Genomic DNA, 13,421 nt, shown 5'->3' with positions numbered 1-13,421 from the left:
AAAAGTAATTCAGACCGACCGGAGCTATTGGATGCTGAGCACAGTCCACGCAAGGAAAGGGCCCCTAGCCAGAGTCACACCATTGCAGCAGCTGCCATGGAGGGGGCAGGATCCTGCCATTCCAGGGGATCCCATTGCCATCCTTGGGGACTGAGAGGGCTCCCACCAGAGAACCCAGGAGAGGAATGACTCCTTATCCCCAGGTCTTCCTACCGCTATTTTCTCCACCACCCTCCATTCATCCTCCATAACACTGTCTAGATGAGTTCATTCCCATCCATCTAAGCATCCATTCATAGCTCCCTGTTGTCTACTGATACTTGCAGACACAGAACTCCCAATGCACCAGGGGCACTCCTCTGGATTTCTTGTTATTGTATGAATATGGGTGAAACCCGGGGGATGTCTATTTGTTTCCCTGCTCTCCTTTCCATGACTACCCATCTTCTCTTCTCATTATTGTCTTTTCTAAAGCTTTCACAAGGCTTCCCTGTACAATTCTTGGGGGAGAATATGCTGTACTGCCTAATCACAGGGTGAGACTGGAGGGATGGAGAGATGGAGGGGTGGAGGGGTGGAGGGATGGAGGGATGGAGAGATGGAGAGATGGAGAGATGGAGGGATGGAGGGATGGAGAGATGGAGGGATGGAGGATTTAGCATGAAAGCCTCCCAACAACTTTACTCCTAACACATACTTAATTTGTATCAATCAGTCTATAACTACTGACCTGCCTAGAACTAAGCTTCTTTAACATTTCTTGACTGTTTCCATGCCCTTTCACTTTTTTAGCTCTGTTTTCTGTATTGTTTCCCTACATTAAAATGTAAGCTCCTTGAGAGTAGGAACAGTCTTGCTTGCTTATGCTATTTCTCCAGGCTCTGGACTTAGCAAACATTTAATAAATGTCCTTTATGACTTAGCTTAGTTGAGTTTTTCCCCAAGCATTCTGTAAATTTCATTTTTCTTCCTTGATTTCTTGCTTTTATGGGGCAAGATTGTGTATGACCTTCCTCCATCAGCTTTTGCAAATGAGTTTATGTTCAAAATTAGTGACACTCTGGGCTGTCCTCTTTGACCTCTTAGTAATAAAACCAAGGTAGTTGTTTCTAGAGTCACCTGTTGTTGTGATGACTGATTCACAATGCATAAACTTCCCTAGAAAACGCTGACAGTCAGCTATTTTACCTGTTTCCCATTTCCCTCATTTAAATAGGTCAGGTAGAATTGCTTCAGTTATATATCACTTAAACATATTTGTTCTTCCAATTTGGTAATATTTATTTTTTTCTAATAAGCTGACAGTCTAACCTCATGTGGACAGCTGATCTCAAAATGATTCCTTTCTCTGTTAAAAGGTCACTTAGAATCCAAATGATTTCATTTTCTATAAAGCTATTGGGTTCCTGCTGAGCCCATCAGCATCTCCTGACTCTTGAAGTCAGAATAAAGCATCCAGAAGATAAGGGTGCTAGGCTTGAATCAAGCTTTTCAATGCAGCTTTTTTGCTCTTTACCCGTCTTTGCAATTGGAGTCACTAATGAAGGTGGTTGTCCTTTGATTACCTTTAGATAACTTTATACAGCTCTTTGTCACACTCTCTACCTCTAAATTTTTTTTAACAGCAGCAGCGTCATAAACTGTAATTACTTTTGTATTTTGGTATATTCCTCTCAGGACCATTGCAATACAATACTGCCTGGACAGACGTGCCATAAAACCCACTCTCCTAGAAGAACAAATGAAATCTCCTTCTAGTTTCCAGTTTCATTTCCAGGAGGAATATCAAGGTTGAGGTGATCTAGTCTTTCTGTGATGGACATTGGACAAGTGTATCACATTTGGAAATAAATTGTTTTCCCAAATTCACATTTTTTTTTTTAACACATTAAAACTTCTTGAAGACTTTGGGAGCAGACACTCCTTCCTGACCAAGGTCTAAGATCTTGTCCCCTTTCCTGCCAAACTTCCAGAAGCCAAGGGACTTCTTGAGACTGAGGACCACTTTGAAACTTTCTTTGGTTCATGAATTCCATCACAGGGGGGCTGGCCTTCTTTCTCCTCACCCCAATACCTCTGCTAAGCCCTTTTCAGATTGGCTACATAGACCTAAACTGCTGCCATTCCCCAAGGTTCTGCAGCAATCTCGGGGTCTCCCAGCCAGGGCCCCCATAGTCACTTATACAGGGCAAAGAGAACAGGGTGGTAAATGTCAATGAGACGGGAGAGTATCATCTAAATCCCAGACGCACCGGGGTCAATGAAACCAGAGGGGAAAGTGTCTATTGAACAGCCCTTAGGGAACTGCAGAAAGAGGGCAGCAACTGTTTTGTAGGTCACCAGCAGCGGACAGACTCTGCCCCAGTGAAATGAAAACAGAGTGAGACCCTCACCTCTTTTGCTTCATTAGTCAAACTAAGAGAGTCATTCAGGGAAAGGAAAAACAATCAGCTCTGTCCTCATGAATGGGGCACCGTGGGGGAGAGGGGCAGGAAGGAGAAGGAGCAGAAGGGCACTGCCAGGGCACCCAGCAAGCTCAGTGTGCACGCCGGTGGGGAAGGAAAAAGGAGAGCTCCATTCCTTACCAACAAGTCTACATTTAGTCATTCAACAAATGTGGGGGAAAACTACTCCATCTGGACTTTGGGCCAGGAATTGGAAGATAGGGGGCAGGGAGGAGTTTCCAGATCATACATCCTGTCCTCCAGCAACTTGCATCCTAGTGGAAGGTGGGGATTTTGGACCCTTTGGTTCCGAATAAAACCCATGCAAAGTAGAAGGGAGTGAGTACCCAAGAAGTGGGTACCTTGACCCAAAGTCCCAAGAGCAAAGTTTAGCAGGGGGAAGGTCTTGCTGTCTGGGAGTTCAGGGAAGGTTTGATTCTGTGGAATTTATTCAGCAGATTTTTTTTTGGCATTTTAAAAATAGACTTTATCGATCTTTTATCTTGACATCTCTTACTTTTCCCTCTATACCTCTTCTCATCTTTCAAGCCAACCCTTATTACAAAAAAAAAAAAAAAAAGATAAAATAAAACTGATAATTCAATGAAACTAAAAGTTTCAAAAATTCCATTCAACCAATAGAAATTCTTTAAGCATATTCCGAATCCAGAATCCTGGCTCAGAGGCTGAAGAAGATACGTTTGTCTGAGACATTTCTCCTGCCCTTATGGAGCACGAATTTAGAGCGAGTGACAAGACAAATATAAGTATGAATGTAATAGGGACAGGGATTGGACCTGCAAGGTCAATACTATAGGGAACCCCAGGGGAAAAAATTCCCTCTACCAGTTCAGGACAATTGCACCTCCCGTGAAACTTAATAGACATAGGGAGATTCCTGGGAGCACTAAAGTTGTGTGAGGTGCTCAGTTACACAGCCAGGATGTATCAACGATAAGATCTGAATCCTGACCTTCCTGGTTCTAAGACCAGATTCCTGATCCACTATTCCACATTGCTATTGTATAAATGTAATCCAATTCCAAATATAATAAGTAATTCATTTTTCTCTCTTCTAATATAGCTAATTCTCCCTACCCAGAAGAATTTATGGGAGCCCACTCACAAATAACTGAGATGTGGGGAAAAAAGGGAGTAGTAGTTGTAGGGGAGAGGGGAACCTAGGAGCAGGGTCTAGACTGTGCACCTAGGGTCTGCTGGCATTGGTAGGGGTTTCACCTGTCCTGGGACCCTGCCCCCAGGGAGCCCACTCTCTTGTTTTACAGAGACCCAGAGAGGTGGTGGGTCACACCCAAGCTCACATTCTGGTTCAGATAAGAAATAGAGACAAGGGGCAGAGCCCTTCCTTAGCTTACTTATTTTTTAGCATCCTTTTTCCTTTTTGGGATCCGCTCACCGATCCCTAGACAGCAAGCCCAGTCCTAAGATCAGCACCAAGCTTTAAAAACTAAGTCTCCGGGACCTGTCTTGCCTTCTGCTGAAAATATAAGCAAGAGGAAATAGCTTTGTTCCTTACTTAGATACCAAGGAAATCACAAGTATCCCAAGGGAATACTCCCTCAAGGTCCTCTGGATTCAAAGCTGGAAAAACACCTGCCATTTTACAGACAAGAAAACCGAGGCCCTGACAACAAGGATCACTTATCTAAGATCCTAAAAGCAGAATCACAACTAGAATCCCAAAACAAGAGCTCTTGCCCAAATCCTGATAAATCAAACACATTTATTTTACACACTTAAATAAATGGAAGCTACTGTTATTGTGGGGGTTTTAATAGAGATAGACATGGTCAGGAATCTGAACAATGGTTCCAAGAGAGAGTCAGGAGGTTTATTTAGTTTAAAAAAAAAAAAAAAAAAAGCACCTGACACACACTAGGCACTTAATACTTGCTTGTTCCCTTTACCACCTTCCTTTGGCCAAGACAAGGGGATTGACTCACTAAAAGGAGTATCTAGAAAGCAGGGTTCAAATGGGGTAAATAAGCAAGATACTTGGTAAACTTGAATACACCATGAAGGTATCAGCCATTGATTATTGGAAATATGACGATTACAATTATTGTTAGCAAAGCAAGGAATAAAGCAGGTTATTCCAAATCCAGGCTCTTTTTCCTGTAGGCCCAGCTGTTGCTACATTCAAAACAAAATCAATATTTATTGATCTCTTTTGTTTATACACCTTCTAAATGTTTTCCTGTAATACACCCTTTAAATGTTCCTCTGTATCCCTTCTTTTCCCCTCCCAAAGAGTCATTTCTTGTGACAATGAATGTGATAAAAGTTTTTTGCTGGTTTTTTTTTTTTTTTTTTTGCATCTAAACATTTGACACCTCTTCCCCCATCCCAGAGGAGTGAGAATTATGACAATTATTTTGGAAATAGCACAGAAGGAAATAAGTGATGTAGGTCTGGCCTAGCATGGTTCCAATAAATTTCTCTGGTCTGGCATACCCTTGCTTTAACAGAAAATAGAGAAGTCCTTGCTCCCTTTCTACAATTCCTTACTCAATTATCTTTCACAATGCTCTGGAAAATTCTCCAGCCTTACAGAAAGGAGAGGGCACCCTTTGCTCTCCGGCCAGAGCAGACGAGGCAGAAATCCATGCACAGAACTGTGCAGACAATTCATGCTTTGCTCCCACCTCAGCAACCTTGTTATTTTAGGATTTTTCAACTATATGTTTATTTTCCTCTTGCAAAAGTCCCATTAGAAAAAGTCCCTTCTCTCTGTGCAAACTCAGTGACACTTGCAAAGACAGGTCATTGGTCTGAAAGGGGAAGAAAAACAAGGAGGAAAAGGGCCCAAGCTTGCAATTAGGGCACTGGAAGGGAATCTGGTCAGTGCAATGGCCAACATCCCAAACCCCTTATGATCTAATCCAACAAGCACGTCTATTGGTTACCTATAGCCTAATTGTTAATGCTCTAGCAAGCTCTTCCCCACTTAAAATTCTTAGCTTCCACTGACACTTAGCTCATTCTCTAGGATCTATAGAAAACCAATCTTGGTTCCCCTAAGCCATCTGTCCCTCCTAAAATGCATATACATGCATATATTAACATCAATTTATATATATAAAATAAGGATATAAATAAAGCTAGCTATATCTCTTTTATATATTATAACCCATTCTCTACACAGGTTGAATATAAGCTCCTTTAGAGCCAGGATTGTCTTTACACCCAGCACATAGTAGGTGCTCAGGAAATGAGGGGATCGGATTGCTTAGCAGCTGGTTTCCTTCTTTTGGAGGTAGAAGCATTCTTTCTTTCCCATCCCCCAGCCTTGGGACTAAGGGGGATTGTCTGGATAGTTTCTTGGCCCCAAGCCCAGCTGGGATCTCCAAGTCCTGGCCCCTTGCTGGGACCACTCAGACCCTTTCTCCTCCCTCATCTCTCGTGCTCTCTCTTGCTTCTCATCCTACCTAAATGCTTGTTCCTTCTCTCTCTTCTTTTTTCATCCTCAGCTTTCCCTTGCCCCTCAAACCTGGATACTCCCACAGGCTCTGTTGCAAGCCTTTTTCTTTTCTCCTTAGTTCCCATGGCTTTAATTACCACCTCCACTCAGACATTCCCAAATCTATATGTCCAGCTCTAATCTCTATCAGGAACTCCAGTCCTGAATCTCCATCAGATATCTCCATCTAGACATGGTTGACAGAGAGTGAGACTCGAGTCAGGAAAACCCTGCTTGAGAAGCTTATTCACTTAATCTTTGTCAGCCTCAGTTCCCTCACCTGTAAAATGGGGATGATGGACCCAATGATGTCTAAGACTCCTAGTTTTAAGAAACCTCTAAAGTACTTTCCGATTCTACCTTGGGGTTCTCCATACAACTACCCTAACTTTCCTACTTGTGCCCATCCTATTTTGAAGCCTCCGTTGCCCCCTCTTCACCCTGCCCACCCTCCCCTCCAAACTCCACCTCTGAAACATCTCTCCCACCTGTCCCCTCCCCTCTATTCCCATAGACCCCCCCACCCCAGTTCAGGACATTATTTTTTTTAATTTTTTACTAATCTAAGGCCTTCCCCTCTCCAATGCCATTCTCAAAGCTGCCCAAAGACTTAATCCCAGGCTTCCTCTGCCCATGGGTGCCCTCTGTTTAAAATCTCCCAATGTTGGCGACTCCTCACTCTGGCAGCCCAGGGCCTGTCACCTGGCTAGCAGCCAAACTCTCCCCTCTTTCTCTCCATCACCTTCTGCACCTCTCAGCCACACTGGGCCTGCCCCTCCCATCTGTCTTTGTGCCTTTGTTCCCCCTGCCTCCCACACCTGGAATTGGTTCTCTCCCTCGTCCAGGTTCCAGTCACTAAGGCTCCTTTATTCCTGCTTCTTCCTTCAAGAACCCTTTCGGGTTCACCTCTCCCAGGAAGTCTGACTTAACCTGCCCCATCCCCTTTCCAAAACACTCTCCCTGCCATCCAAATTCCCTGGGCATGTTGCCTGGCTTCTCAGTGGTTTTCTCTCCCTCCCTTATCTCCCAGACACATACATGTGTGTATGTTTTCCCTTTCCTCACAAGCCTTTGTCCCCCAGTGTCCCCACACCGCAGGGATTTAGGCCACGCCGGCCCTTTGCACTGGGGGAGCAGATATCCTCTCTCTCCTCTAAGCCGTGGTCCCTTGGGGCGCAGAGACCAAATGCTTGCCTGGCTTCTGAGAACACAAGAGGGAATTCAATGTGATTGAGGTACAGGCAGGGTGGCTTGGGGTGATGAGATAACGGAGGCTCTCACAGGCTCAATTAACTGGTAATCTGGAGGCCTTTTCAGGGCATGAATTAGCCCGGACTCAGATCTGGGGCAGCCCATCGGAAACGCCCGTGTCCAGTTCCTCCGAAGCCTCAGGAGGAGTGGCCTCCTTGTGTGCCCTCAGCCGAGGACACCCTTCACCCAGGGTGGCACAAGGCTTTGGTTTCAGTCCCCTCAATGCCGCAGGAGGGGGCCCCGGTAAACAAGGCCTGGGCGGGGTAGACAAGGTGGGGTGGGGCTGGCCAGCGGTGACACAGGCTAGGATAGATCCAAATATGTTTCTGATTAGGCCATTTGGAATAGTGTCAACCTGCCTGACCCACCCTGGAAGAAAGGTTTTCCAAAAAGGACGGGATTCGGGCCATCTGAGTGGAGTAGCCCAAAGTCACCCTAGGCTAGATCTCCCTCCTTCCCCAGGATGGGCACACAAAGGTTTGGGGAGCAGCAACAAAGGGTAAAAGTAGCCACGTGCCTGCCCACCCGACATGACCCTGTCACCCCCAGGTACAGACCTACGGCCCCTCAAAGCAGTCATATAGGACTACATGGCACAAATGACAGACACTGAGCTAGACTTCAGCTCCCCCAAAGTCAGCCACAGAACACCAAGGAAATCCCCTTTTGCACATCAGTGTCAACATTTCCTGCTCAGGGGAAACCTTCAAGCTGCCCCGCCTAGTCTCCTAGCCATTCTGGGCTTGGGCCCACAGATATGCTGGGGAAATGATCCCTTTTCAGGCCTGGGGGCCCAATCCACCCTTCCTGGAACCACTCACCCATGGCTCAGACACCCAAGGCATTTTGTCTGGTTCTCCTTGAGATTCAGAAGAAAAGGAGGATGTGCCTTTTGACACAGGGGTCAAAATTTACAGAAACTTATAGGAAAAGACAGGAGGAAATGCCAAACTATGGAGCCTGAGGTCAAAAGAGCTTAGGGTACATCAGATACTCTTGGTCTGTGACACTTAGTGAATTGGGGAGATTAAAGGGGATGATCTGCCAAACGCCTTGGCTCAGTGCTTGGAGTTCTCCTGGGCATCTGGGGTGCACATCTCTTAGGATTTACCAAAGCAAACACATTCACAGATAGCCCCTGGTTCTCCCTCCCTTCTGCACCAAGCCAGGAGCTGCACCTTATGCTGGCCCAGCCTTAGGTACTGAGAACAATTCATCCTGGGAAAACTGCCAAGGGAAGAGGTGAGGAGGAGTTATGGAGGAGAAAAAGCTCCTGGCTTAGAGTCTGGACACCTTGACAGGAGCATGGGGTCCTAGAGCCAGAAGGCCAGCTTCTTTCTTCTACAGATAAGAAAACTGAGGCTCAGGAGGCATGACTTGCCCTAGGTCACACAAAAGTTTTTATATCTAGAATTGATAGGGACTTCTGAGACCATCAGGGTCAGCTCCTTTCTTTTACAGATAGAGAAACTGAGGCCCAGGAGTGTGACTTGCCCAATTTTGGGGATGAGATTTGAACAAGTTCTCTGACTCCTTTTTCCACTGCTACTTAATATCTGAGTGATTCTGGACAAGTTACTAAACTGTCCCGATTTCCCCATTTCTTCTGTAAAAGTTAGAAGCTGAACAGATGACGGCTATGTGCCTTCCAGGCTTAAAATAGGGATTCCGTAAGCCCCTGTGACCTTGGGGACGTTCCTTTCCCTCTGGGAACCTCAGTTTCCTTCGGTAAAAAATGGGGGCTGGCTGGAGAGGTGTCCCAGGTCTCTCCCGGCTCTTAGGTCTCACCTTCTGGCCCTGTTCTTCAAGCCAGAAACGGCACACCCCGCACTCCCGTCTCCCTTCCCCGGCAGGCAGCCGCTCTGGGAGTGCTGGCAGGCCCGGCCCGGTCCTCCCCCTCCCCGGCAGCCCTCCCCGTAGCTCACCTGGGAAGGCGTGTGGGTTGGGGGAGCCTCTCTTAAGGCACTTGGAGCAGAGGATGTGCACGGTGTAGCAGAGGCCGGGCCACTCCTGAAGCAGGGCATCCAGCTCCTCGAGCAGCGGGGTGATGGCCTGCCACGCCGTCCAGATGTTGGGCAGGGAGGCGTGGCTGGCGATGGACAGGGTGTCGGGCTGGAGGGCGCTGCGGCCGGGCCTGTAGCTCACCACCACGGGCACCTTCCCGCGGTAGGCGAAGATCTGGAACTTGCCGTCCGAGCGCTGCACCACGTGCCTGTTGATCTGGACGCTGTAGCGGGCGAACAGGCCGGGCGGGAAGAGCACGGGGAAACTGTAGCGGATCTGCAGCTGCTCCGCCACGAAGGACTGGCCCGCGAGGGCGGCCGCCGCCGCGCCGCCCGAGCCGTCGATCCAGGCCTCGGCGGGCGGGACCTCGTTCTGCACGTAGCAAGGGAACTTGTACCAGGCCGCCGAGGCCCCGTTCAGAGCCTTGCCCTTGGCCTTGTTGAGGCAGTAACAGAGCCCCATCTTCTCCAGCAGCTCCAGGAGGAGCTGAAGGTCCTGGGGGGCCTGGACGTGAGGCCGCAGCAGCAGCCGGATGACGTGGGCCGGCAGCAGCCCGTGCAGCAGGAAGCCCTCCACGTAGTGGTGGAGCTGGGCGGCCCGCAGGGGGTCCGCGCCGCCCTCCCCAGCCAGGGCCGCGCCTGCTCCGTTTCCCTGGCTCCCCACCTCGCCCTGGGCCCCGAGCAGCAGCTTCCGAAGCAGCAGGCTGGCGTCCCGCTGGAAGAAGACGTTGAGGATGTCGATGAGGCGAGGCAGGTTGTGGAAGACGTGCTCCTTGAGAGCCGGGCTGTCCTCGAAGTAGAGCAGCTTGCCGCTCTCGTGCAGGTAGGAGAGCGCGCTCTGCAGCCGGTCCTCCGTCAGCCCCGCCTGCAGGCCCAGGCGGGCCGAGTCCCACCAGCTAAGCCACAGGCGCTCCGCCTGCGGCCGCTGGAAGTGCAACTCCTCCAGGACGTGCCAGGAGCGGGGCAGCACGCGGTGCAGGTTGGGGAAGATCTCGCGGTGCTCCGCCACCGACAGAAGTTTGGCCCGCAGCCTCTGCAGCTGCGCTGGGGCCCTGCAGCTCACCGGCAGCACCGGGGACAGGATCTGCGGGCGGTGTTTCAGGAGGTACTGCAGGTGAGCCTTGCGCCTTCGCAGGTTCTTGTCCGACACCCCGTAATAGGCTGCGTGGGGGCTGGCGCAGCGCAGCTCAAAGTCCCCAGCCAGGGCCTCGTCCACGGCGCTGGCCAGGCGGCCCAAACCGGCCGCGTCCTGCTTCTCCTGCAGGGCGATCTGTCTGTGAATGTCCAGGCACTTTTCCTCCAGCTCCCGCTCTCCGCACAGGTCCGCGTGGGTGCCCACGATGCAGACCACGGCGTGCGGCACGCGGGCCCCCACGCAATGCAGGAAAGAGCCCACTGCGGAGGGGAAGCTGGAGGGCTCATAGGTGGCCAGGTTGACCACCAGTACATAAAGGGCCCCCGGGGAGAGGAAGAAGGGCTGGATGACCTCATAGCTCTGGTCCCCCGCCAAATCATAGACGATAAAGCGCAAGCCCCGGGCGGCGTCGGCAGTCCAGCTAGTCACCTCGATGCCCTTACTGTTGCTCAAAGTTGGACCAAGGACAGAGTCCAGGCCCGGGTGGCCCTTCTCTCTACCCTTCCCTGCTCGGACCCCTTCCTCCCGGTCTCCCTCAGTGAGGCATCTGCGCAGGGAGGTCTTGCCTGCAGCCTTGCAGCCTAAGAGCAGCAGCTTGAGTCGAGGCTGCACTGCAGGCTGGGAGTGGGCTAGCTCCTTCTGGTAGGCTGCGATGTAGGGGATGCCCTTCATACACACCTCATAGGGTGGCTGAATCAGCGGGTTGTCCTTGACCTTCCACAGGCCCACACGGGAGAGTTGCCCAAAATTGTCAGGCAGCACAGCAATCTGGTTCCCCTGTAGCACCAGCTCCTCCAGGCCCGTCAGCTCCACGATGGAATCAGGCAGATAGCGAATCCGGTTATTGTCCAGCCATAGGGTGAGCAGTTTGCTCAGGCCTGACACCAGGGCAGGCACTGCAGTAAGCCTGTTGCGGCTCAAGTAGAGTTCCTCCAGGCTGGCCAGAGGCAGCAAAGCCCCGGGGAAGTCCTCAAAGAGATTGGAGGAGAGGTTCAGCATCCTCAGCTGCTGGAGCCTGCTGAACTGGGCGGGCAGGGCTTGCAGCCCATTGCTGTCCAGCATCAGGCTCTCCAGACTGGCTAACTGGCAGAAGCCAGAGGGCAGGGTGCCAAGCTCAGCCCCACTAAGCCAGAGGATCTTGAGAGCTCGAAGGGTTCCAATCTCCTCCGGCAGGCCTCGAAGTCGGTTGCCCGACACATCCAGCTCCTCCAGGGTGGCCAGCTGCAGGAGCTGAGGGGGGAAGGCGGTGAGCTGGTTGTGGTCCAGGTCCAGTGTGCGTAGGGCACGCAGGTGGCCTAGGGCCTCGGGCAGCTGGGGGAGCTTGTTGAAACTGACGTCCAGCTCCTCGAGGTGGCCCAGGGTGCCCAGCTGGGCGGGCAGGTCGACCAGCTGGTTGTGGCTGAGGTTGAGTTTGCGAAGCTGGGGCAGGGCGCTCAGCACCTCCGCGGTCACGGCACCCAGCCGGTTGTGGCTCACATCCAGCTCGGTGAGGCGGGCGCCCAGCTGGCCGAGCAGCGGGGGAAGCCTGGGCAGGCGGTTCCGGCGCAGCACCAGACCCCGCAGGAGGGGTAGGCTGCCCAGGGCGGTGGCCAGGCCGGTGGGCAACTCATCCAGGGCATTGTTGCCCAGGTTGAGCACCTCCACGTCGGCGAGGTCGGGGGGCAGCACGAGAGGCGGAGGCTGCTGGGCCGACGTGGGGCTGGGCGACCCGGAGCCGGGGCCGGGACCCTGGTCCGAGGAGGCGGTGGCCGCGGCCCCGCTCAGACTCAGCTGCCGCAGGTTGCCCCGCAGCTTGCGCGCTCGCAGGGCGGCCTCCCGCCACAGGCGGGCCGTCTTCAGGTCTCCGCCGCCGCCGCCGTCCGTGCCGGCCATGGCGGGCCCGCTACATGCCGGCCCCCCGGGTCCGCCGCGGCCGTAGCCGTGGCCGTCGGAGCAGCGGCTGGGGGAGCGGCCCGGGGCTGCTGGCGGGCGGCGGCGGTGGGGAGGCTCCGGGGGCTCGGGGGGCCGGGCGCCACGAGCATCCTCCCCCCTCACATGGCCCGCAACGGAGCCGAGACGCTGTCCCCGCCGGCTGCCCGCTGCCCACCGCCAGCCGTCAGCCGCCCGCCTCTCGCTGTCTGCCGGCTGCTGCCCACTGCCCTCTACCCGCCGCCCGCCCGCGGCCCCGACTCAGATCGAAGCTGGTGCTGTTCCTGCGGCTGGTGCTGCTGGCGACGCAGCTGCTCCCGCCCGCCGCTGTGGCGCTGGGGCTGGTGCGGCTGCTGCTCGGGCCTGGCCCCGGCCCGGCCCCGGCCCCCGGCTCCGGCTCTGGCTCCCGCTCCGCCCCGGCTCCTCTGCTCCGCCGGGGCTGCCTTCCTGTCTCCGCCCCGCCCGGCCCCGCCCCGCGACGGCTGCAGCAGCAGCAGCAAAGCGGGGAGGAGAAGGAGGAGGAGGAGGAGGAGGAAGAAGAGGAGGAGGAGGAGGAGGAGGAAGGGAAGGAGAAGGAGGAGAAAAAGGATGATGAGGAGGGGGAGGTTGCTGGGGACTCCGAGGCTCCGGGAGGGGGGGGCGCTCACGTGACCAGCGCGGGGGCAGGCCTGGACTGGGGAAGGGGTTCTGCTCCTCTGGGCGGGCCGGCAGACTAGGCTGGGCTGAGCGAGTCCGGGATCTGCCCAGCGGCCCACCGCCGGGGAGGGGCTAGCCCAGGACCGGCCGCCCGCCCGTGTCCTTTGTTAGACAGCCTGCACCGCGCCCGGCTTTCTTCTCCCCTTCTCCACCTTCCCCTACCTTGGTTTCTGAACCTGACGTAAGGACCCCCTCCCCCAGCCCAGACTTTCATTAGCTATCAGAGCAGGGGGCAGCAGCTGGGGGCTGGGGTCCTCTCCTTTGCCGACAATGCACCCTCCAGACCTGGGGCAGCCGGTAGCTGGGGGTGGGTGGGTGGGGGAGGCGGAGAAGGGGGACGCGCTGTGTTCCTGAGCCCTTCGCGTTATCCCTTTATGGGGACTGTGGAGAGCCGACCCGGAAGTGTCCAACAGGTCCGAATACACGCAGGATCGTAGGGCTGAGCACTGGAAGACACCTGGGACATCTAGTCGAGCCCCTTTCTTTTACTGATGAGTCCACTG

The 13,421-nt window shown here is 53.1% G+C and overlaps 1 protein-coding gene across 1 annotated transcript in view; it reads right to left on the bottom strand.

The window, feature by feature from the left end:
• Positions 1–12,630, bottom strand: part of MFHAS1 (malignant fibrous histiocytoma amplified sequence 1) — a 53,672-nt gene extending 41,042 nt beyond the window's left edge. The window contains exon 1 of the mRNA XM_031943249.1: positions 9,102–12,630. Coding sequence (XP_031799109.1) covers positions 9,102–12,186 — 3,085 coding nt within the window. The 5' untranslated portion in view covers positions 12,187–12,630. The remainder of the gene's footprint in view (positions 1–9,101) is intronic.
• Positions 12,631–13,421: the final 791 nt, after the last annotated feature.

The sequence above is a fragment of the Sarcophilus harrisii genome, chromosome 6, assembly GCF_902635505.1.
Source record: "Sarcophilus harrisii chromosome 6, mSarHar1.11, whole genome shotgun sequence".
NCBI classification, from domain to species: Eukaryota; Metazoa; Chordata; class Mammalia; order Dasyuromorphia; family Dasyuridae; genus Sarcophilus; species Sarcophilus harrisii.
This window is presented reverse-complemented; position numbering and strand designations above follow the sequence as displayed.